Source organism: Callorhinus ursinus, unplaced genomic scaffold, assembly GCF_003265705.2.
Source record: "Callorhinus ursinus isolate GAN/ISIS: 27379988/994484 unplaced genomic scaffold, GSC_fseal_2.0 scaffold3, whole genome shotgun sequence".
NCBI lineage: Eukaryota > Metazoa > Chordata > Mammalia > Carnivora > Otariidae > Callorhinus > Callorhinus ursinus.
In genome coordinates this window covers 67,991,806-68,016,594 of record NW_027397065.1, presented here as the reverse complement: position 1 = coordinate 68,016,594, position 24,789 = coordinate 67,991,806, and the positions used below count along the sequence as shown (strand labels likewise).

At 43.8% G+C, this 24,789-nt stretch overlaps 1 protein-coding gene and 1 pseudogene across 5 annotated transcripts in view; both read left to right on the top strand.

Annotated features, from left to right (window-relative positions):
• The window catches only part of PDZD2 (PDZ domain containing 2), a 339,767-nt gene that overhangs the window by 266,317 nt on the left and 48,661 nt on the right, over positions 1-24,789 (top strand). For 4 of the 5 annotated variants that reach the window (XM_073891061.1, XM_073891060.1, XM_073891063.1 and 1 more), the window contains one exon: positions 5,396-5,551. In XM_073891061.1, coding sequence (XP_073747162.1) covers positions 5,396-5,551 — 156 coding nt within the window. Of the gene's footprint in view, positions 1-4,805; positions 4,964-5,395; positions 5,552-24,789 lie in introns of those variants that run through there. The other variant, XM_073891064.1, reaches the window with a different exon arrangement.
• Positions 6,663-7,107, top strand: LOC112820312 (10 kDa heat shock protein, mitochondrial pseudogene; annotated as a pseudogene).

The window sequence follows — 24,789 nt, the reverse complement described above, 5'->3', positions numbered from 1 at the left end:
GCCTCCATAGCAGTGTGACCAGAAAGAGGACCCGAGCCCTCTTGCTTCTGCTCCTTGGTCCCATCTGCTGTTGCTAAGACAGGAAGACGCCCACAGCACTTGGGAGCTATGCAGGGGAGCCACTGGGCTTCATTCCACTCATGGAAGCAGTGACGGGATGCCGCCCCAGGCCTCAACCCTCCGCAGCAATACGGTCTCGCCCAGTAGGGCTAATTCTGTCCCCATTGTTCCTATTATTTTTTTGAACCTAACCTCCACAGGTTTTTCTGTATTTTCCCTCTTAGATTACAAGGTGTATTGCCTATTTTTGGAGTATTTAATAATTAGAATATTTTGAACTGTCTGGAAAATCTGCTTTCCTCCTTTTATCCCTCTCACACCCCAGTCCCTTAACCCAGACTCTCAGGCTTCCAACAAGAACGCAGAGCCTTGGCACAGACTTGGGAGGAAGGGTTGGCGTTGAGGCCCCGGAGGCAGGGGTTCAGACAGTCTCCATTCACAGGCTCCCTCCTCCCCTCTCAGAGATACCACAGGGTGCCCTGGTGTCTCCTCACTTGGGACAGGAAGGAGAGCAGAGCAGGGATGTTCCCACTCAGTCTGCTGAATTCCACAAGAGGGAAATGCTGCAAGGGAAGGACAAGCAAGTTCCCTTTCAGCCAAAGGTGATGGGGTTTGAAAAGCACCATCGGGTCTTAAACACTCACACACACTGAATGCTGTGTTTGCACAGCCCACCTCCCCACAGTCTCTGGCTCAAGAATGCGGGGATTCCTGCACAAGCATACCATGGGGCCACCAAACCTTTATTTCTATGCTGACTTCTTTCTCCTGCTAGTTCAGAAAATGGGGAAGAGAAAACTTCTAGGTCAAGCTGTTATCCACAAACACATGGACACAAATCATAAAATAAAAACAAGAAAGGTCCGTCCACTTATCACTTGCTTACACCATACATAAAAATAAATTCAAAAATGGATGAAAGACCTTAACGTAAGACAGGAAACCATCAAAATCCTAGAGGAGAACACAGGCAGCAACCTCTTTGACCTCAGCCATAGCAACTTCTTTCTAGACACGTCACCACAGGCAAGGAAAACAAAAGCAAAATGAACTATTGGGACTTCATCGAGATAAAAATCTTCTGCACAGCAAAGGAAACAATCAACAAAACTAAAAGGTAGCCTACAGAATTGGAGAAGATATTTGCAAATATCTACCCTATCTGATAAGGGGTTAGTGTCCAAAATCTACAAAGAACTTCTCAAATTCAACACCCCAAAAAAAGAAACAACCCAGTTAAGAAATGGGCAGAAGACCTGAATAGACACTTTTCCAAAGAAGACATCCAGATAGCTAACAGAAACATGAAAAGATGCTCAACATCACTCATCATCAGGGAAATACAAATCAAAACCACAGTGAGATACCACCTCACACGTCAGGATGGCTAAAATTAACAACACAGGAAACAACAGATGTTGGCGAGGATGCGGAGAAAGGGGAACTTTTCTTAATACTGTTGGTGGGAACGCAAACTGGTGTAGCCACACTAGAGAAAAATATGGAGGCTCCTCAAAATGTTAAAAATAGAACTAACCTACAATCCAGCAATTGCCCTACTAGGTATTTACCCAAAGGATACAAAAATACAGATTCGAAGGGTTACATGCTCCCCAATGTTTATAGCAGCATTTTCAACAATGGCTAAACTATGGAGAGAGCCCAAATGCCCATCAACTGATGATAAAGAAAATGTGATGTGTGTGTGTGTGTGTGTGTGTGTGTGTACACACACACACACACACACACAATGGAGTATTACTCAGCCATCAAAAATAATGAAATCTTGCCATTTACAACGACGTGGATGAGCTAGAATGTATTATGCTAGGTGAAAAAGGTCAGTCAGAGGAAGACAGATAACCATATGATCTCATTCATATGTGGAATTTAAGAAAGAAAATAGATGAACATATGGGAAAGAGGAAAAGAAAAGAGAGAGGAAACAAGCCATAAAATACTCAACAGGAGAGAACAAACTGAGGGTTGACTAAGGGAGGTGGGTGGGGAATGGTTTAGATGGGTGATGGGCATTAAGGAGGGCACTTGTTGTGATGAGCAGTGGGTGTTTTGTGTTAGTGATGAATCACTGCATTCCACTCCAGAAACCAATATTGCACTGTAATATTATACTACCTAAAATTTAAATAATAAAAAGTCCACTTATGGGTAAGCATAATTAAGGAGGATACAAGGGGGTTTTGAAAGCTGGTTTCCTGGATGATGCCTGATCTGTGGTCTCACTCACTGACTCAAAGAAAGGACGCTAATATGTATCAGGTACACACTGGGTGCCAGGTGCTTTTTCCCTATGATCTCATTTAATTCTTGAAATCCCATGAGAGAGGTATTAATTCTTTTTATTCAAAAGATGACGTTAAAATCTAAGTGGTTAATTAATTTACCCAGAGGTCACACAAGCAGTGGGGGGCAGAAACAGGTTTCATCATGGGTCCATAAGACTTCACTTTCATGCTTCTTCCTGTACACCAAGCTGCCCCTTAGTCAAATAATATATAGAGGACACGGAGCCAATGGCATTAAAGAAAGGTAATGTGTTCCTGCCAGAGGCTTTGACTTTAGGGACACTCACTGGGTCTTTGTAGGGCGTCTGGAGCCCTGGAATGGGTGTTCCAGCTCTCAATCTATTGCTCTTGGCCATCTGTAGTTAAGGGCCTAAAGATGACCCAGCCCGCAGAGGAGTGATACCTCTCATTTCCTCCCATAGACTCCGTTTACAACCAGGCAATACGTTGCTATAGCAGCTGCCCACTGTTTGTTCCTAAACTTAATCTCCACCCTCCAAGATACTCATCCACCTTGGAGAGAAAAAGTCCGTCTTTCCACACCTCTTGGCATCTGTGCCTCTTCGTTATCCAACAAGAGCAAGCAGTCCAGAGTCTTTGTTTTGTCTTTACATTTGAAGAGAAGAAGGTGGGAAAAAAAGAGCTTTTGATTTGCTGAATAAAAAATAAATAAATAAAAATGTAAATTATTGCTGTAGAAAACAGTCACTTTGTCACCAAACTTTAGGGCATTGTTTTGAAAATATAACCATTACTTTCTTCGGGACAGGCTGTCTCATGTGCTCCATACAAATATGTTGCTTGCTTATACATACGAGCTTAGAAAGTTTTTGTCAAATGAATGAAATCAGAATATCCCAGCATGTTTTGATATTCCGGGAAGCACATACATATCAATACAGATTTCTCTCTCTCTCGAGCACTCTCAGTTTTTATTAACAAGTAATATGCATTTATTATTTGTAGAAAATAATGTAGAAAACCTAGAAGAAAAGGAAGATAACATTTTCATAACACCGCCAATAGTTCTATCCATTACCTGGTCAGTCCTTACAGGTGTGTTTTTTTAACAGACTCAAACACAAGGGGCCAGAGTGCCCCTGGAGGCAGAGTCCCCTGAACATCAGAGCCAGCACAGCCCCTAAAGGCTGTGTGTCTTTTTTCTTTTTTTAAGCTGTGTGTCTTGAACAAGTTGTTGCATTTTTTTTAAACCTTTGTTTCCTCACCTGGACGGTGAGAATCTGTAACTACTTCGCAGAGCGTCTGGAAGATTAAATGAAATATAAAGAGCCCAAACACTGCGGCTGGTTGCAAGAAGCACTTGGAGAAATGTTTGCCTTTATGGTTATCACATATTACTACATCCAGTTTATTGTTACGTCCATTATTAAAATGATAATACTGTTTCTCACCTGCTTTTTCACTAAGCAGCATGCAGTAAGAATCTTTCCGCATCAGAAAGTGCCTTTCTGTAGCACCATTGCTGATGACCATGGAGTCTTCTATCCTGTGGCTGTTGTACCATTTACTCACCAGTTGGGACCTTCATCTTTTTTAAAAACTCTTTTCCGTTAATGGTCTAACAGAGTTGACCTCCCAGAAGAGAGCTGAACTCACTTTTTGCTTCATAGCTTTTTCCTTCCCTGAGGTAAGGTCTAACTGTATAGTATTCACAATTACTGACCTGACGTGAATAAGCTGCGGGTGCCTCCACGGTGGGACACACATCAAACTAGCAACAAACATCACTGTCACCAGGTGCCCAGTCACGAATAGTCTGTAACACCCCTTGTTTGAGATGGGTGTCTTCTCTCGTTCTCCTTTCTGTCAAGCCCCGAAGAATATGGTGATCAAAGCTTTCCACAGGCTTCCTTCCTTGTAGAAATGGCTGTTGTGGGAGAAGGAAGGACACATTTCTCTCTTTTCTGGCATCAGATCAGCCGCAGCCCTGGTCCCTGGCCTCCTGGGCTGTGGTGCCTCCCCGGAGAGTTCTCGGCGGCTGTGTGGGCCACCTCTGCATGTGGGATTATCACGTGGCCTAGGTGACCTCGCCTGCCTCCCACTGACCCCTGTGGCCTTGTCTGTGCATAGGAAGGAAGGGCTATGGTGGAGCCCTCTTTATAGTCTAATCTTAATGGAGTCTGATTCCATGTATTTTGTTGACCTTTAAAAATTGTTCAAGGGCTGCTTTCTTTGAAGAGACCTTATCAGTCTCCACTTTGGCGTCATGATTCAATCAACAGCCTAATCTCTTTCTAATGAACATATGCTAGAGAGATGAGCCATGAGGGGGAGGAACACATGGATATGAGAGCTCTGTCCTGGGCCTGGGGACACGTCAAAGAGTAGAAATGGCATTCGGTTTGAGGAACGCTCAGATAAGCAGGAGAGATAGGTGGTATAGTCAGACGTACATGCGAAGCGCTGAAAGAAAGAGTAAAGGACATTCGGGAAGAAGGGAAAGGCAAATGGGATGCCTCCTGAGATGGTCCAGGAGGGCTTGCAGGAGAGGGTGCTCAGGCTGAGCCGGGAAGCTTAGCTCACTGGGCAGAGGGAACTGCTGGTAGAAAAGGGAGCAGGGCCTGGCGTGTTGGAAGGTCAGTATGTCTGGAATGGAAGGTGTGGGTTGGAGGGGAGAATGGAGGGAGGTGGGTTTGGAGCACTGGGCAGAGACCACAGCTCTAAGATGTTGGCCTGCCTATGAGGGCGCTTAAACTACCCTGAACGCAAGGTAGGAGAGAGTATCAGAGGATCTAAAGTTCAGGGAATTTGGATTGCCTGTAGAAACATCTAAGAAACACAGATTTTTCAGGAAAAAAAAAATTGGTTTGGGTTTAAATTGGGTCTACAGCCCTGACATGTGAGGTAACCTCACCATCCTGGAAATGTGGAACATACATTCCCATCTGGTCTTTGGGTTCAGAGCACCTGACTACTCCCAGCTGACTCTGCTGGGTTTTCCTTGAGCTTGACCCAGAACTGCTTGGTGCTGTAGGGTAATTCATGAGTCTTTAATTGTGTCCCCATAGGAAAACTCTGCCGAGGACCTCCTGAGGTTAACATCTAAGAGTTTGCCTGATCTGACCAGTTCAGTAGAGGACGTGTCCTCTTGGACCGACAACGAAGACCAGGAACCAGACGGGGAAGAAGACGAAGGACCCAGCTCGTCTTCTGTCCAGGGAACAGTAAGTGCACCTCTGTTTCCCCAGCTGCTTTGCTGGAACAATGTTTCCCTGAAGACATTGATGGCAGGATCAGAGATGATAGCTTAAGACAGTAGGATAGAGACCGAATGGAAGTGGACCACAGGGCATTTTTTTTATTTTTATTTTTATTTATTTTATTTTTTTATTTTTTGGTCAGGAGCTTCCAAACAAATCTGTAAGGGTAGTGATTTTCATTTAAGAAAAAACATTGAAATTGGAAATGAGACGAGAGAGCAACTGTGCAGGAAGTTCAGTGTGTATATGAAGTTCCAGGACACTTAGTAATTCATATGTACACACAGATTTTATTGCTATTTTTTGTTGTAGTGTTTGAAAACGATTGGTTGTGAATTTAAACTTGGAGAGATTCTGGTTGAGAGTGGAATGTTACAGTGACATAAAGTCCATTCAGGCACAGTGGTGTGGATATGTCTTTCGGTTTTAAGGAAACCAGGACTTTCACTGGGCTCGTGGCTGTTTTCACACCCTCGTGGTCTGCTCTCACGTGCTACCTGGCACGTGGAGTCGGGAGGGCTTTTAGTTAACTGGGGTTGCAGTGTGGCTCCTTGTTTCCTCTTTGGATCCCAGATCTGACAGGTGTGGCATTTTTAGTGTAAACTCTTGTTAGCACTTCTTCCCCATCCAACCAGCCATGGGGAGGGTGCCCCCCTTCTGCCATTGGAGCCCCTTACTCTTTCCCACCAGCACTAAACCCAGGCAGCATGGGTATGGATTGGAAAATTCGTTGTGGTTATAATTAGGCCTCAGAAGACCAAAAAATGCATGTTTTATTACATTTATGCAACATGCTCTTTTAGTTTAAGGAAGAAAAGGTTGCTTTTCTCCTTTCTTTTCCATCACTGGAGATTCAGGGCTACTGAGTATGGTTGTGTAGGTGTAGATTGCACAGTGTGCTACCTTGAAGGAAGCACCGTTTGCATGATAAAAATCATAGGCTTTTATATTTATTAGGACAATTTTCTGAAAGATGGCAGTAAAGAGTTTTGCTCTAACAAATTCAATAAATTAGGACAATTTTCCAGTCAAGGAAGGAAAGCATCTTAAAGAAGAGATGCCTTTTTGGGAGTACCAACTGCGGCAGTCGGCGTCATGGCAGGGCAGGCGTTTAGAAAGTTTCTTCCCCTCTTTGACCGAGTTTTAGTTGAAAGGAGCACAGCTGAAACTGTAACCAAAGGAGGTATTATGCTTCCAGAAAAAACTCAAGGAAAAGTGTTACAAGCAACAGTAGTAGCTGTTGGATCGGGCTCTAAAGGAAAGGGTGGAGAGATTCAACCAATTAGTGTGAAAGTTGGAGATAAAGTTCTTCTCCCAGAATATGGAGGCACCAAAGTAGTTCTAGATGACAAGGATTATTTCTTATTTAGAGATGGTGACATTCTCGGAAAGTATGTGGACTGAAATTATTATTAAAATGGCATGAAGTGAAGCTGCCCATTCCAGTGAAGTTGTGAAATCTTTCATCATGTAAATAATTTTCATGTCTCTCTTTTATAATAAACTAATGGTATCCAAACTAAAAAAAAAAAAAAGAAGAAGAGATGCCTTTTTGTAATTTGCCTGCAGGCATTGTATAGGGCCAGTGTTGATCTGAAACATTTTTCCAGCTGCTTTCCCTTCAAAGGAGATCTTTCTCGGAACACTAACCTGTGAAGCAAATAAACCAGAGCTGAATGAATGAGGTTAAGGTGAACAGCTTAAAAACAACTGTGTAATTATTTCCATCTCTTTGTATTTTGATACCATTTGGTGGCTGCCCTTATTTTTATGTTTAGTAAGGGCAGAGACGAAGCTAATTTTCGTGGCCTACACTGCTTCTCTGACTCCTACTTACTTCTCGAACCTTACTTCTCACCGAGTTCGTCATTCCTCATAAGCAACCACCACACCACCCTTCCTGTAGTCCCTCAAGATGACTGCATCTTTTTGTGCCACAGGACCTTTGCAAATGCTATTCTCTCTCTCCCTCTTTCTCTCTTTCTCTCTCTCTCTCTCTCTCTCTCTCTCTCTCTCTCTCTCTCTCTCTGGAATCCTCTGCCTGAATAAGATGACTCCTATTCATCTTTGGGATGCCATAGGGTTACTGCCTCAGAGAAAGTTTTCCTGAATACACCCACGTATACTAAATCTCTTAGCCCTCATAGCATGACTCTGTGGCTCTCATGTGAACCGCTTGTCACATCTGAATTTGTGATTATTTGATTAAGATCTGTTTCCCCTGTCCAACTCTACACTCCATGAGGTAATGTGATGACTGGATTGGGTTCCCAATGAATCCCTAGAGTTTAGCCACTACATCTGGTGCTGAGTTATAAATATCAAAATGAATTTTAAAACAAACAACAGAATAAGCATTCATTGAATGCTAATGAAAATGACACCTAAATCTAACTGGATTTATCCACCATAAAAATTACGGTTACTCCAAGGCCCACAACTGACCACAGCATGGCAGCCTCAGAGGGCCTTTGGATTACTATCCACATTCTAGCCCCCGTAGCCTACAGGGGTGGTCCTTGAATAAGCCTTGGACAGGCCTGTGTATCTAGTGTCTCCTCCCTGCCACCTCTTTGCAGATGACTTATCCAATAAAGGGTTAGTGTCCAAAATATTTAATGAACTTACACAACTCAACACCAAAACAACAAGTAATCTAATTTAAAAATGGGCAGAAGACATGAACTGACATTTCTCCAAAGAAGACATCCAGGTGGCCAACAGATACATGAAAAGATGCTCAACATCACTCATCATCAGGGAAATACAAATCAAAACCACAATGAGGTATCACCTCACACCTGTCAGAATGGCTGAAATCAACAACACAAGAAATAGCAAGTGTTGGTGAGGATGTGGGGAAAAAGGAACCCTCGTGCACTGTTGATGGGAATGCAAACTGTGCAGCCACTCTGGAAAACAGTATAGCTGTTCCTCAAAAGGTTAAAAATAGAGCTACCATATAATTCATAATTCCACTACTGGGTATTTACCCAAAGAATACAAAAACACTAATTTGAAAAAATATATGCACCGTTATGTTTATTGCAGCATTATTTACCACAGCCAAATAATGAAAGCAGCCTGAGTGTCATCTGCAAATATCTTCTCCCACTCAGTAGGTTGTCTTTTAGTTTTGCTAGGTGTTTCCTTTGCTGTGCAGAAGCTTTTTATTTTGATGAAGTCCCAGCAGTTCATTTTTGCTTTTGTTTCCCTTGCCTGAGGAGACATGTCTAGAAAAATGTTGCTATGACTGATGTCAGAGAAATTACTGTCTATGTTCTCTTTCAGATTTTTATGGTTTCAGGTCTCACATTTAAGTCTTTAACCACAAATTTTGTGTGTGTGTGTGTGTGTGTGTGTGTGTGTGTGTGTGTGTGTGTGTTTAAGGTGTCAGACAGTGGTCCAGGTTCATCCTTCTGCATGTGGCTGTCCAGTTTCCCAACGCCGTTTGTTGAAGAGACTGTCTTTTCCCCCTTGCCTATCCCGGCCTCCTTTGTCATTGATTAATTGACCATATAGTCATGGGTTTGGCTCTGGATTTTCTATTCTGTTCCATTGATCTATGTGTCTGTTTTTGTGCCAGCACCATACTATTTGGATCACTACAGCTTTGTAGTATGTCTTGAAATCTGGGATTGTGATACCTCCAGCTTTTTTCTTCTTTTTCAAGGTTGCTTTGGCTATTCGGAGTCTTTCGTGGCTCCATGCAGGTTTTGGGATTATTTGTTCAAGTTCTGTGAAAAATGCTGTCAATATTTTGAAAGGGATTGCATTAAATCAGTAGATAAACACACATATTTTTTTAAGATTTATTTGTGAGAGAAAGAGCGTGTGTGTACGGGGGGCAGGGGGATGGGGAGGGGCAGAGGGGGAGAGGGGGAGAGGGAGTCTTAAGTGGACCACACTGAGTGTGGAGCCCAACACAGGGTTCAATCCCACAACCCCGAAATCACAACCTGAGCCGAAACCAAGAGTCAGACACTTAAACAACTGCACCACCCGGGCGCCCCAGCACACGTGTATTTTTAATTGATCTTATATTTACTTTTGAAACTTGGTATGATTTCAGTGATATAGTCATGAACATTTCCCCCATGTCATTAAAGGGGCTCCTGAAGCATGATTTATAATTGCTAATATTCCATAACATAGAAGTGCCATAGCTTATTTCACCAGTTTTCTACCAGAAATTCCATTTTCATCAATCACATGTATATCTGATTTTTTCAAAGTTATAAAGAATGCTGTACAGAATATCTTCATTCATGTACCTCTCTGCATGTTTTTTTTATTTTATTTCCTTAAATAGCTTGAAGCAGAATTGCTTAGTCAAAGGTTTTCTCCAGAGAGGTTATTTATTACTAATTTAGAGATCTAGCAGTGGCCAGTTCCCATCATCACCAATAACATTATCTTAAAAAAAAAAAAAAGTTTACCAATTAATCATATATTGTTTTATATGTTCATTGTAGTTCTGCCAAAAGCATGACAATGCCTTATGTGAGAACGTGATTTATCTGGGAAACTCAGCACTAATTCCCTACAAGTGCACGTCTCAGTGCCGTATGGTAGGGGATCTCCGTCATGTCACGCCAGGCTTTCATAGACAAATCCCAAATCCATTATCCATGCGAAACCCAAACCAGTCCTGCTTTGACCGTTCTCCCTTCTCTGAGCCTCGACACCACCTCACCCACTTCACCTTCTGCTCTGCCTTCCTTGCAAAGCCCTCCCGGAGGGGGGAACACCTGGGTTTCTCCCTGGCTCCCCAGTAATGCCTCAGCACCAATCATGTGTCACCATCCTCTTGAGCTCTGGTTTCACCCAGGAGAACGGAGCCCGAGACAGAGCCCTGAAGGACCAGCAAGTAGGCGGCTGGCACGAAGTATTTTCTGGATTTCACAATGTGCCCAGGGTCTGCCTTGCTCTGCCTTATAAAGGTACTGAACTACTGAGGGGGGGGGAAGGGAATTCTCTTTTTCAGTTCTATGTTTATAGTCCAGGACTCTGCTTCATCATATTTTAAATACTAATGAACCATTTAAATGAAAGAAACCTGGTACTGTTTAATCAAGTTACAAAGCCTTTTATTTCACAGGTGATAATAATTAAACCTGCTGCCAAACTCCACTCAGACATTGACTATTTTTGCACCTGTAAGTCACAGTGTGCTCCAAGCACTTAGCTGAGCAAACACAATACAAAGGCTGAGGACCTGTGATGAGCATCCTTAGGATTTATTTTTCATGGCTGCAATAGACAGCAAGGAGATTTTCCTTTCAGAAAGGTCCAGCCGTGCTTGGAATAAAACCATATGGTGAACATCAAATTTGAGTAGTGGAGGCAGAAAAAAGGGAGTAGGAGCAGGACAGTGAAATTCCATGCTCATTTGCATAATTGTCATCCATCTCAGAAGGGTCTGGCTTCTGTGACAGGGCTCCATCTCCACCATCCACTTCTCACCGCCCCCCCACCACAGCCAGTACGGGAGACTGCCGCTTCCGCTGTGCCGGCTGTGGTCCTGGTCCACGTGACTGGCCATTCTTTCTCAAGTCTGTCTTCTCCACTTTGTCTTCTGCTCTGCAATGACAATTTGTAAATTAGTATCTGGCCATGTTGCTTAATGGTATAAAATTATTCACTGACTCTCAATCACACTGAGGTTAAAATCCCAACTCCTTAACATGGAATGCATAAACTCCAGCCTGCCTGCACAGACGTCTGTACATGCTCCCAGCAGCCCTACACACACACACACACACACACACACACACACACAGCCCTCCCCTAGCACTGTGAGATCCATGTTCCCCAGGTGTTCCAGAACTCTCCACTACTTTGTGCCTTTGTACCTGCTCTTTCAACTTGGAAGATACTTGTCAGCCCAGCCCAAATGTTACTCCTCCCCATAAGTAAAGCTTTCCCTGAGCCCCCCAGAGTTATTTGGTCTGCGCTCTGCACTTGAATAGACTTCTGCCATAGTGCTTACCATCTTGTTTTCATAATTTATCTTTTTATTCTGTCTTCCTCATTAGACATGAACATTTCAAGGGCAAAGACCATGATGTCTTAAGCATCTCTGTCACCCTAGGATGGTAGCGTGTCTGGGATTAATAGGAGGTTGAAAAGAGGAAGGATTCTCCTGTGCTGTCTTGCCATTCCTTGACCACTTCTGATCTGTCTCTTGGTGCTCACCTGGTCCTCTTCTGTCCTTGAGGTACAAGCCTGGGTCCACGAGCCTCTGATACTTGTGCTTCACTCCTCTTGCCCCCTGCTGAGCCCTCCTCCATCCACTCTTAAGAGGAATTGGCCCCTGCCTCTTCCACCACTGAGGGTATCACGCTGTGGGGTATCACAGTGCTGCAAGATCTGGTCTTGCTGCTGATAGGAGAATCGGGAAGAGTAATTCCTTTCTGGCCCTTGTGGCCAGTTGAGGGAGTCTCAACTCAGTTGCAGGTTTTGCACACTTGGAACCAAGATGACGTTGCGCTGCTGAGTGTGCAAGCCTGCGGAGGACACGAGTTGTAATTCCTCTGCTGCCTGCCAACGTCCCCATAGAAAGGAGAGTTGGTGTTAAAAGGAACTGAGATGCTTTGCTTTGAGGCATTACGTGTGTGTCTCATCTCTGGTTATCTAAGCACTAACCTTCCTCTCAAGGACCAGATCAAGTTCAGAGTTATCTCCAAGGCCGCCCTCTGCTCAAAACATTTACCAACATCGTGCTCTCTCCCGAATCTGTTGATCACTGCTCCCTGGGCATTTAAGCCTGTGCTGTTCTCCATTTACGGGTAGCTGCTTATCTCTTTGGGGGAAGAAAGAAAATACTCAAACTTTGTAAACTTTTGAAGCCAGGCATATCTATTTAGGCTCCCAGTACCCACTGGAGTACCTTGTGTTCAATACTTACTCAGTACATATTTCTCTTTTGGGGGGGGGACAGAGAGTGCGTGTGCGCATGTGAGCAGGGCTGAGGGGAGAGGGGCAGAGGAAGAGAGGGAATCTCAAGCAGTGCAGAGCCCAACACAGGGCTCGATCTCATGATCCTGAGATCACCACCTGAGCCAAAATCAAGAGTCAGACGTTTAACCAACTGAGCCACTGAGGTGCCCCTCAGTACATATTTCTTGATCATAAAGCTGTCTCTGGAGCAATGGTTCTCCAGGTGTGGTCCCCGGACCAGCAGCAGCAGCATCACCTGGAAATGTGTTAGAACCACGGATCCTCAGGTCCCACCCTCAACCTGCAAGTCAAAAACTCTGAGGTTGGCAGCCAGCGTCATTTAACAAGCTTTCCAGGTGATTTGGACACAGGCTAACATTTGAGAACTTCAGAGCCCGCCAATAAAAGGAGTGGTAACTGTGTTGTTATTGGCTATTCCAAAAAACGTGTATCCTTTCTCAAGTGTAAATAATCATAGCTCATCTTTTTTAAAAATTAGATTTTTCAGGGGGAAAAAAATCTAGCCTCCTGAGAAAGTGGCTCCTCTCTTTTAAAATGAAGAGAGGAAGAAGAGTTTTAATATAACAGGGCATGATGGACTGGGTGATACCTCTTAAGTGTTGGGGAGCCTTTTTCTATTTTAACAAAAACAAAACTGGAAGTAATGATTGTCTTGCCAAACCTGCAATTGTCAAGGCTCAGCTCGGAAGAGTTTGTTTAGCACATCAGTCAGCAGGCCTGTATCCGGCTTCCTTTGACATCAAGGGAATCAGTTCTAACATTTCTGGAATCACCAGTTCGGGAAAATCTTAGAGAACTTCTGGGTGATTAGGGTTTAAGAAGGAATAAAGGATCTCATCTTTCAAAAGGAAAGAAGCGCCAAACTGGATCTTAACGGTTCTGTAAGTGATATTGGTGTTTGATTCTTTGGTGGTGGGATAGTCATGAGGACGGAGAACCTGAATTCCAGTCTTCTGGAAGAGTTAGCATCTTCAGGGATGGGTATTAATCTACATATGGAAAGAAAGGAAAGGAGCTCTTGGGCTTTGTTTGGATTGAGTAACTGATAGTGTCGGCCCTTAGTTTCCAGAGTGTCTGGGTGCGGAGGACTTGCATTGCCGTGTCTAGAAGTACCGTTTCTGGTTGAGTCGAGCTGCCCTAGGTGGGAAACAGTCTCTTGTTTTGTGCCTAAGCTAGATTTTTTTTTTTCTGGTGAATCAAATCAGAGCCTTATGCAAAGAACAATGAGCACCAAGTATGTAAACTTGCAACTAGTATTAAAATGGGAAGACCCCATAACTGACTGGAACTCAGATCTTCACAGAATGAAACTGTTAATGCACAGGGACTGACACAGGGCACACTGTACTTTTTGCAAGGGGGGCAGATGTTCTTTCCCTAAAGTCTCAATGAGAGGGTGTTACAGGCTGCTCGCCCAGGTGCAGTGGGCTGGGCTACACACCTCAGGGTGCCTCTGAGTACATGGCAATTGCAGCAACTGCTTAGACATGGCGCACTCCCCTGCGTCAGACATGGTCTTCCCTTCTTTCTGGGCTTCCTCTTCCTACTCATCTAACTTCAGGACTCACTTCTCCTAGGAAGTCTTCCCAGATACACATATCCTTCATGCCTGGATGCCTAGCATGTAACATGCCCTGTATTTTCCTTCACGGTCCTTAACGCAGATTATAATGATGCATAGATGCATGTGCAGGCTTGCTTAATGTCATCCTCCCCCACTAGTAGAGGACCCAAGTGGGCAGGACCCATGTCAGGTTTGCTTCCCCATGTATACCAAGGGTTCACTGTTGGCTCTCAGTATGCGTGTATGTATGGGGTGGAAGGATGCTGGGACAGTTGGACAGTTGACGTTCCCCCCTCATCATGTTTGATCATCTCCCACTGACTTGCCCGCCTTCACCAGCCCACCATGAATTTAAAATGGGCATGGCACTCATTGTTGGTGTCTGCAAACTAGGAAGTCTATCGTCTGCCTCTTCCTTCTGGATTTTCCACCTGGCATAGGAATATTGATGATAGAGAAATCATTTTTCTACATATAGCATTGGGAAAACACAGCATACCCTTCCTTAAAATAGGACATTCATGGTAGTGCCTCATTAACAAATGAGTAGATCTCTTTACTTTTTGTTCGGTTAAGGTAGGAAAGCTACAGGCTAAAGATGGAATTTAGGACTTGATTTTTTTTTTAACAAATCAAAAGCAACAACAAAAGATTAAACATTCCAAGGGAGTTGGTGAAGTAGTATGTGGACCGTAAGTGAAAAGAGACGAGTCAAAAAGGTACCAGGGAAAAGATCATGGAAAGGAGAGTCTCAAAGATGGGGATTCTGATAAATAGAACTGCGAAGTGTCTGAGCTACAAGGAACCTAGGGGATCAGCTGGCCCCAACCTTGCCTTTTATAAGCTAGAAATAGGTGAGAGAGAAGGCTACTTAGCTCTGCTTGTCCCCCCAAGACGAGTCATGCTTATGGCTCAGGGCAGCTATGAGGGAAAAGCAAAAGCAAAAAGGCCGGGAAAGAAAAGGTGAATGTCTTCAAAAAGGTGTTCACAGCACTTCTCAAATGTGCCGGGGGAATGACTGTGTGTTGCAGATGCATCCTTGTGCACAGGTAGCTCTGCACTCTTCTCTGTGTCTACAGTGCACAGGGAGGGCATGGTTTCAGCTGGTCCTCAGATCTTCGGGGTCCTGGTTGGAGTGGGGTAGGGCCTAGGAATTAATTTTCAGAAGCTTCCCAGGTGATTCTGATACTCACCCAGATGTTGAAAAGCAAATTTTGGGGAGAAGTTGACTGCTGTCAGAAGCAGCAGGTTCAACTACACCCTTTGTTGGCCATGTGGCAGTCTCTAGGACCAGCTGCTTCGTGGCAGGGCTCCTGAGTCTCCTGGCTGGGAGCTGGATGAGCCTCCGTACCTGTCCGTCCGTGGCTTTGCGATAAGTGGACCTTTTAGGCCCCCAACTTCCTCCCTCCTTTCCATAGTTTGGGATGAGGGAATGAGGCCACATGTTTGAGGTGCTCGTGGGAAACTTGGAAACACAGACTCCCCCAGCCCACTCGGGATCCTCTGTGAGCAGAGACTTGCGTGTATCTCATAGTTCTTCTCATTGCCTTTGTGGATGCCAACCAGTTCCTGGTACACAGACTACTGTTCCCGGCACCAACCCAAAGCAGGCAGTGATGCACATACTGACCCACAGTTCCCCGAGTTGTACATTTTCCATTCCACGGTCCCGGATGGTGAACTACCCTCTCTTTCCCCTCAGAGTCCAAGACTTTCCCATGCAGGTCTCCGCTCACCTAGATGCTCTGTAAGCCAGACATCAGCTGGCTCGGGCCACGTGTAAGAGGCTGCGTGAAGCTCAGCGCAGGGTGCGGAATTGCCAGAACAAGATAAGACAAGGCCTGCAGTTATTGCTGGTCTAGGAAAATGAGATTTAAATTTGGGGGTGGTTTTTGTTTGGTTTGGTTTCGTACTTAAGGAGATGAAGTGATTACTTAAATGGGTGGGGGGGAAGGTAAGATAAGAGTAATTATTCGGCCTGGATAAATGGCCCAGAAAACTGCTGAGGTTTGCATTAGGTTGAGTCCCGTGGCACATTTTCTGGGGCCTGTTCCAACTCGTTACCTGGCTCTGTGCTGCATTTTCAAATGAGCAGTTTGCACTTCTCAAGGAAGTAAACAACTCAAGTGATTTGCATTTAAAAAAGCAAATACTGTGTCTACACTCTCCACACAGCGGTCTCAACTGTGGGGTGAACACAGCCAGTGGAGGGATACCAGACTGTCCCGTGGAGCATGCGTGGAAAATAGGAGAACTTGTATAGATTTTATTTCATTTTAGATTGTTTGGGGTTTTACAGTGTATGTACACGTTAGTGCAGTAGCATGGGGTTATAATTTATGACTCTGTGTTGGGAGTGCTTGGTGGCTACACCATCCACAAAGGCTGACATTCCAGCCTGGAACCTTGTGAAATACAGTTCAAGAAATCCCCTTAGTAGGCAGTTGACTTTATTATCGCCTTCTGAATTTGAAAAATTCCTTCAAATTTCAGTGAAAATAAAATAAGGTCTACTAGAGCATGTAATCCTATTTCTTTGCTCTCTCATTTCTTTTGTGAAAATAACACCATAGAAGTCATGACGTGACTTTATGACTTCAGGTTAAGTCGGTTCCTGTCTTCATGTATGCATTCCATTACCATATTCCAAGATGCCTTTCAGCCCTGCCCCCTATTACAAATTTCCCTCTTATAAACATCACCCCTAATAATTTAGTTTTCTGTGTCCTTTGGGAGTTTAAATCTGTGATCCACACATTGAAATGTAAAGACAGATATATTAAGACTTGAGGAAAGTAGGCAGTTCAGAAATGAAACTGAAATGAAAACATTTTTCTGCCCTAGCCAAAATGATGGCAACTGCACAGGAGGAAAAAACGGGATGATGTGACCCATTTGTGCACCGTATAGCTTAGGAAATCTATCTTATTTGTTTATGAGCTTCAATCAGTCTTGAAGTTAGCAGAAATCCTTGAGATGTATATGTCTTTTGAGACTGTAAATGGAGATCGTGCTGATACAGTCAGATTCTTACTCTCTTAAGAGAAACAGGATATCCCCACTTAGTTTTAATTCCAGTTATTGTGTTGATTTTTTTAGGAAAATGACAAAACCACTTTGACAGTGCATAGATGAATTAGACAAATAGGCAATGTATGCTAGGAAAAAAACACACCTCACTTGAAGACTTCGTGAGCAATGGAAAAGTTGGAGTTTTGGGGGTGTTTTTCTCTTTTTCACTACATCTTATGCAAAACAGTAGTCCAGAGCCTGGAAATACAAACAAAGCAAAATATAAGAGATCAGAACTTCCGTTGTGGAATCCAGGGCAGACATTTCTCAAAGAAATAGGTTTGTTTAAATAGAGTTCTCCCCAACCCTATTGTTATTGTTGTTTGCTTGCCTAGCTTTTTGTTTGCTGTTTGTTTGCTTGTTATTGCTTGCCTAGCTTTTTATGTAAGCACTGGCTGGTCTTAGTAAATGACATTTGCAGAAAAAGAAAACCATGCCACTCCCTTCTGGTTCTTTCTCTTATACCTTCACTTGAAATATCCTTCCTTCTACTTGTGCCTGTCAAGATTTTGAAGCCCCCCTCATCTTTCAAAGAGACTTTTCTAATAGTGCCAGCCTCTGTCTCTCTCTGATTGCCAGTTTCATTTGTCTATTTCTCATACCATAATACTTAAAATCAGACACTTCCTGATTTTATAAATGGAGTAGGTGTTTTCAAAAATTTTTTGGTAAAGCTGTTGTGTGGATATTCCAACTTATTTCTTCTAGTAACAGACATATTTACTTAATAGATATTTGTGGAATTATCTTTTAAGCTACTAGAGACAGATAGATAGCCTGCATGTCACACACACACACACACACACACACCCTCTCCTCAGCTCCAAAAGCTGAGGACATCTCTAATTCTTCCTGACACTCTTTGCTCTGACACCGGATACAACCACAGAAGTTGGTGATGTGGCCTTGCAGGTGCTCACAACCAGGTCCTGGAAGGAGCCAACACTGGACTATAGCCAGCCTGACATTACCATCCACATGCTGCTGAGAGCTGTGCTGGGAACTCTGGGGGACACAAAGAGATAAAGACACAGTCTTCCTCTCTTAACAGGATTTGTTTTATTCCATAATGAATTATAGTTATTACTATACTTTTCATATTCCCCTCTTCCATGTAATAAATTCTTAGGAGCCATATGCCATATTGACACAGAGGAGGGACATCTCATTCCTTCCAGGAATCTGGGAGGGCTCAATGGATGGGGTGGTGTTTGACTATTCCATAGATTTTCCATAGGAACACCCACAGAAATGGGTGATAGTCTAGAGCAGAAGAACAACATGCACAGTGGTCCTCAAAAAGGAAATTTTACAGCCCATTCAAGGATCAACAAATAGTCAATGAATCATAGATGTTCAGTCCATGCTTTTAGTTGCAGACTAAGGAATTCGACTTATCTTACAAATACTGGAGTCAGTGATGGTTTTCAAGTTGAGTGATGGAGTCAGAGTATTTGTTTTAAGGTTACTCCGACAGTGAAGTAGAGAAACAACTAGACTGAAGAAAAGCAGAGCAGTGGTGGAGGCAGACAGGTGTGGAGGCCTTTGCCATAGCCCCACTGGGAAGTGACCAGAGCCTGTGCTGCAGGGAAGGTGGCCATGAAGATGGAAAGGCAGGAGGCAGTGTGACTGACAGGTCAGTGGAGGAAGGGAGCAAGGCCAGCCTACCAGGTGGAGTGCTTGCCTCTGCAATCAAGGGGTCCTTGGTGGTAGACAAGGATGAGAAGAATTTCCTCCCCACCTTTTTTTGTGAAGGCAGGGCCAATCCTAAGCAATAGTTGGAATAGGATTTTGTTTACCTTCAAAACCTCCAACTTCCTGTGCTCTGCCCCTCCTCAGTTGCTAGTCCCTCTCTTCACGGGTCTCCTAAAGCCTGGTGCCCTCATAACTGCTCTCAGCTTCCCTACTGACGGTACCCACAGTTTCCCCGGCCCCTAGGAGACTCCAGGCTCCCAAGACGTCCTCTAACCTTCTTCTCCATATCATTTCCCTCCCTTTCGCTACCAACATCAATAACAACAAAGGCCATCCAACAAGCAAAGTCTTTTCCATTTCTTCCAAGCAGTATGTTTGCTGGTAAAGCGATCTGATTAAACCAGTCTCAATGGTGGCCAATAATTCTGTGACACTTAGCAAACTATGTGCATCTTAAAAAGAGAACCCTTGTTATTTCAGATGAGTTTCTTATCGGTATCATTTAAAAATGAAATTTAAAGATAAAATCACAAAGCATGGATGCCAAAGATGTTCTCAGAGGAAATACCACGGTAGACCAGTAAGCCTTGTTTCCAGTAGCAGCTTCCTTAAGATGTCTCCGCTTGTCAGTACCTTCCCTCCAACTTACTAAATTATGTTTCCTAAAATTTCTCAAGTTTGTTCACGGTGACTTTGGATAGGGGTAGAGGTGGGGAGGTGGACGCCTAGGGTATGAACTGTTACTATAGGTGAGAGGTCAGCAGTTACAAGGCCAGGTCATATGCATGTCAGGCTTTGCTGGCCAGTCTCTGTTGCAACCATCCACCTCTGCCTTTGTAGTGCAGAAGCAGTCATCGGCAATAAGTAAACTAATGGGCATGACTGACTTCCACTAAAACTTTACAAAAACAGATCTTGAGCCAGATTTGGCCCCCACACAGCAGTTTGCCAACCCCTCTATAGATGATCATGTGCGTGCCTGGGACAGCCTCTCTCCTTATTGCTTCCTATGTGGGCTCCCATGAACACACCCCAGCTCTCCAGTCAGATTCTTCAAGAAGTGCATACCCTTGGAAATATGTATCAGCAAATAAGCATGAAGTTAGTACCAGTCCTGGAAAAATAAAGAGTTGAGGGTACAAATCCTGTTGATCTGGCAAAGGCAGCAGAAGGCCTCAGGGTGCCCCCTGGAACTTGCCAGAACATCAACACTTAGAGGCAGTGTCTTCAGCCCAACCAGTTACTCTTCATCTAAAACCTGCCTGAATGGTATGCTCAGTTAAAATGATCTTCTATTTTTCTAAGCCAGATAATCATGTAAAACTTTCTCTAAAGAAACATTTGTAGAGCGAAAACATTTGTATGGGAGTGTTTTAATTCATGCCTTGTTTTTTTTCCTCCTTCCCTCCCGCTTGCTTCTTGGGTCTCTCTTAACATGCCTCTTTTTTCTGATAGCTCACCCACCTCTACTTTTTGTGTGTCTTGAGATTTTCCTACACACATGATTTTATCATTCTGGAGTTTAGGATAAAGACTATCAGGGGCGCCTGGGTAGCTCAGTCAGTTGAGCGTCCGACTCTTGATTTTGGCTCGGGTTGTGATCTCAGGGTTGGGGAATCGAGGCCTGCATCAGGCTCCACGCTGGGTGTGGAGCCAGCTTTAGATTCTCTCTCCCTCTCCCCTTCTCCCATCTCTCCCTCCCTAAAAAAAAAAAAAAAAGTCATTGTCCTGCTCCCAGAAATATGTCCAAGGAGAGCAGGCAGCCTGCTCCTGCTGAGAAACGACCCAAAGATCTACCTTTAGTAGCCAGCCCACCAGCCAAAGGAGAGCTACAGACTCTGCGTTTTTCTCACCCACTGGGTCATGGAATACGGCGAGAATGATAGATTCCTGCTTTGTAGGTAATGTCTGCCCTCGCCTTGCCCCAATTTGAAATCAATATCAAGGGGGGACATGTACAGATTCTCCTTCTTAGGATCTGCATCTCCTGTTATTTTTGAAGAACTGAGTCACTTGAGGACATTGTCCTCTCCTTGGGATGGTGACACATACAAACCCGCCACAGGGGAGGCAGACGTGGGCCAATGACTGATTATATTCCGATATCCTTAAGGGTGATTTCTTTGCCTCGACCTTCCAAGGGACTAAGAAATCTATTTAATTTGTATGCATAGAAATCATCCAAATAATCACCAACAAAGTATGTTAAGCCCATTCAAATTGTTTGGGGATGATCGATGGGAGGAATCCAGAAACAGGCTCAGAACAAGGACAATATTGTTTCATTTTCAGAGTCCCAGCCTGAATGCCTGGGTCCCCATCAGTTGCGGCTTTTCCCCAGCTGCCTCTGATGCTCTGCACACACGCTCTGTGTGTACTAGAACATTCTGGGGTCTGGCAAGTTTTACTTTTCAGCTTTACTGTTTTCCTCGTCAGTCCTGAGTCCCCTTTGTTGGAAAGCAGTGACTCTAGTGTAGCAGTAGATTTCTGTTTTAATTTCTGCAGTCAACTCACAGGCTTCTTGCTGCTTTGGGCTGATTTATTGTTGTTCTGATTCCCTTTTTCTGAATGGTTATTCACTCCCGGCCCTGGCCTCTCTGATAGCCATCTGGTTCTCCTTTGGTCACTCAAACATCTGCCCCAGAGATTTGGAAAACGAGCTTCCTTTGGCAGCCTAAAAATAATCTGAGTGTGACTGAAGCATACAAGGGAAATGGCCATGCTCCACTGTCCTGTAGATACTGACCAGGGGGATGAGGCAGTACAACTTCCTAGGGATTTGGAGCTTGGATGTCTTTTGTCACATCTGCAGATTATTTGTTTTTCAAGTGCTGGGAACTGTAAAAACATGGCATGAACTGGGTGCAACCCGTCCTCCTGCAGTTTTCCTTGGGATCAGATTAGCTTGCGCAATGGAGATGGTTGGAGATGAAAAAAGCCACACTGCCTGGTTGGTTTGTAAGACTTCAAAAGTTTGCTGAGAAAGACAGATGATGCTCAGGGTTCACCATTATATTAGTTACAGTGTGTTTAAGGAGATCTCGTAAATGGTTTGGACAGCAGTTATAGAACATTTCTAAGTACTAGACTTTTAACTTGGACCCAGGGGGCCTGTCTCTAAGGTGATGATGGTTTGCTCCTTGCCTCCAGAATAATAAAATTTACCAGAATCTAAAACTCAATCCTAGGCTGTTTCTCCTACAAAAATATTTCTAGCCTCATTGTCCAGTACAGCTTTTCAGAGGTGCTACAAAGGGTGAAAATGTCAACATAACAATGATATTCAAATAATTACAATCCCAACATATTCAAACCTTGTAAATCATAATCCAAAGACATTAAAATCAAAAGTAATTAACATCCAATCTTGAATTTCCCTCACCTTTTGAGTTAAAAACCAAAGCACTTAATGGCCTCCTTCAATTTCTCCTATTCTTTCTTTTGCTCCATCTTCACAAATGAGATTCTTGATGCCAGGGAGAGGTTGTGCTCTTCAGCGTCTGCAGCCTGGGTGATTTCTCACTGGAACAAATATGACTCAGCTCCAAGAAAATTGAATTTGTTCAACAGCAAGTTTCTTGTATGCTTTCCCTTTTAGTGAAATGTAAATGAACAAAGAGTAAATGGACCTATACCTTTGACATTTAGAAAAATGAGCCAATCCCTCAGTCCTAGACTCTTGTCCCAGGCAAACTTTTGTTCCCAGGACCTTATTTAATTTTGCCCAAAGATCACATCAAGAACTGTAAAAAGTCTGAGATTTTACACTATGGTTTCGTGGATGCTGGCACAAGACATGAGATTCCCAGGTCAGAGACAAATGACTTTATTACTGATGGCAAAGCAAGTAGCTTTTGGCTTTCTCCAATCCCAGTTTAGGATTCAATCCTGGTTCAGAGCATCATGTTTGCGTAATGTCCTCCTGCAGCCCCAAGTCCTATGGGAATGATACAGAGGGGCTCGAGTAGATGCACATGCAGTAGATTTGTATCACAGCTAAGGAACCCTGATTGTTGGCAACCTGCATCTTTTATGATAGGCTCAAAGCAAATCTGACTGCCCTTTGCCCCAGAGAAAGACATTATCTTTATTATACTGGATGATAAACAAACCTGCCTCTTCCTCCAGAAACACTATCTCTGACTTTCAAAGTGGTTTGCTCTACAAACATCCTCGAAAAGATAGTTAATCCAGAGTGAAAACAGCCTATGCCCCTGTTCACAAAGCCACATAGAAATGGGAGAGACCCATGGAGGATGGTCTCCCAGCAGCCCATAGCAGAGACTCAGTCATATCAAATAAAGGACAGCTGATGAAAATATTCTTGTCTTTAGAGTCCATGGCCATGAATTTAAAGTCAGCTGGCAGAAATCCTCCTCTCGATCTGGATGGGGGAAATCAAGTTGGTCCTACTTAAAGTACTTTTCATTTATATTCAAAATTTGCTTGATTTGCACTTGCACTTTGAGATGGAAGTGGAGGGCTCCCTGATGCACTGCATCGGGTGTGGATTGTACCTCTGACAGAGCTTGTGTTCTCTCCTGCAGGCTTTTCAGTCCAGGGCCACATTTTCCATTTCCACCACCTCTTAGAAATGCAGAGAAGTGCTGAGACTAGAGAAAGCTGCGTTTCTCCTCCCCATTGATTCAGCTGGAAAAACACCCTCTGCAGATTCATGAACCAGACCTGCTGTTGATGATTCTGAAGCTTACACCCCTAATGAGCTCGTAAGGGCTAATACTTCTGCCACCTGCTCCTTGATTGTCTTTCCTCAGGTTTTGAATGTTCCAGGGGTTGAGTAACAGGGCTTTCTGCTACATATTTTGGGGTAGTAATTGGATATGTCTCTAGAGTTTCATAGCCATCTCCTTTTGGGAAGACTCACTTGAGTTTCTGTTTAACCTGCTGTTTGAAAGGATTCCTGTCTTCTTTCCCAGGCCTGCTTGCTGAGTCTGGGTGCTATTTTTTTCTTTTCTTTTTTTTTTTTTAATTATTTATTTGAGAGAGCGAGAATGGGAGAGAGAGTACATGAGAGGGGAAGAGGGTCAGAGGGAGAAGCAGGCTCCTCGCCGAGCAGGGAGCCCGATGCAGGACTCGATCCCGGGACTCCAGGATCATGACCTGAGCCGAAGGCAGTCGCTTAACCAACTGAGCCACCCAGGCGCCCTATTTTTTTTCTTTTAACTGCCCCTGTTCCTTTGCTTTCTGATGTAGATTTTCTTTTTCCCTAAGATACTATTCTAGATTCTGTCGTGTGGGGCTCATCATTGTGAAAGATATGGAATCAATGAGTCTTCTGTTTTCTAAAGTATCCATTGTTCATATGCATCTTGACCACCGCCACCTCTGAGTTGGCTAATTCCAGCCAGGAAATTTTCTCCCACCTGACCAACATCAAGTTCTGGCCTATTATCATCCTGCCTGGCTCCCCTTGGTATGTTTCATGTTTGCTTCCTTTCATGTTGTAATCTCATACATTTCTCAGGCCACTTCCATCAGGCCAACAAAAATAACTGTGTCCCTTTAAAATTGACCCAGGAACTTTTTAAAATCTCCTCCTGGGCTTCTTCACCCTTCACCTTTAAATCTGTCCAAACTTTCTGATCCCTCTCGATAGAGCTATCCCAAATCCTCTTACTCAAGCTCTGCAGTTTTTAAATCACCTCTGATTGTCTTCTGGGCCTGAGATGTGCCTAGGAGCATCATTGCATTCTGTTCCCCGTGGTTTTGCCTCTTTTTCTCAGGTTTTCTTTAGATTTTTCAGGATTTAAGTTTCTTCAGGTTTTCTCAGGATTTTAGTCCCCAGTCACGCCCTCCAATCTAGTAAAAACTAAAGTGTCTCCCCACTCGTGTTACGCCCACTTTAATTGTGGTCAGGAACTGGCCTCCCAGACCTCACAATTCCTTT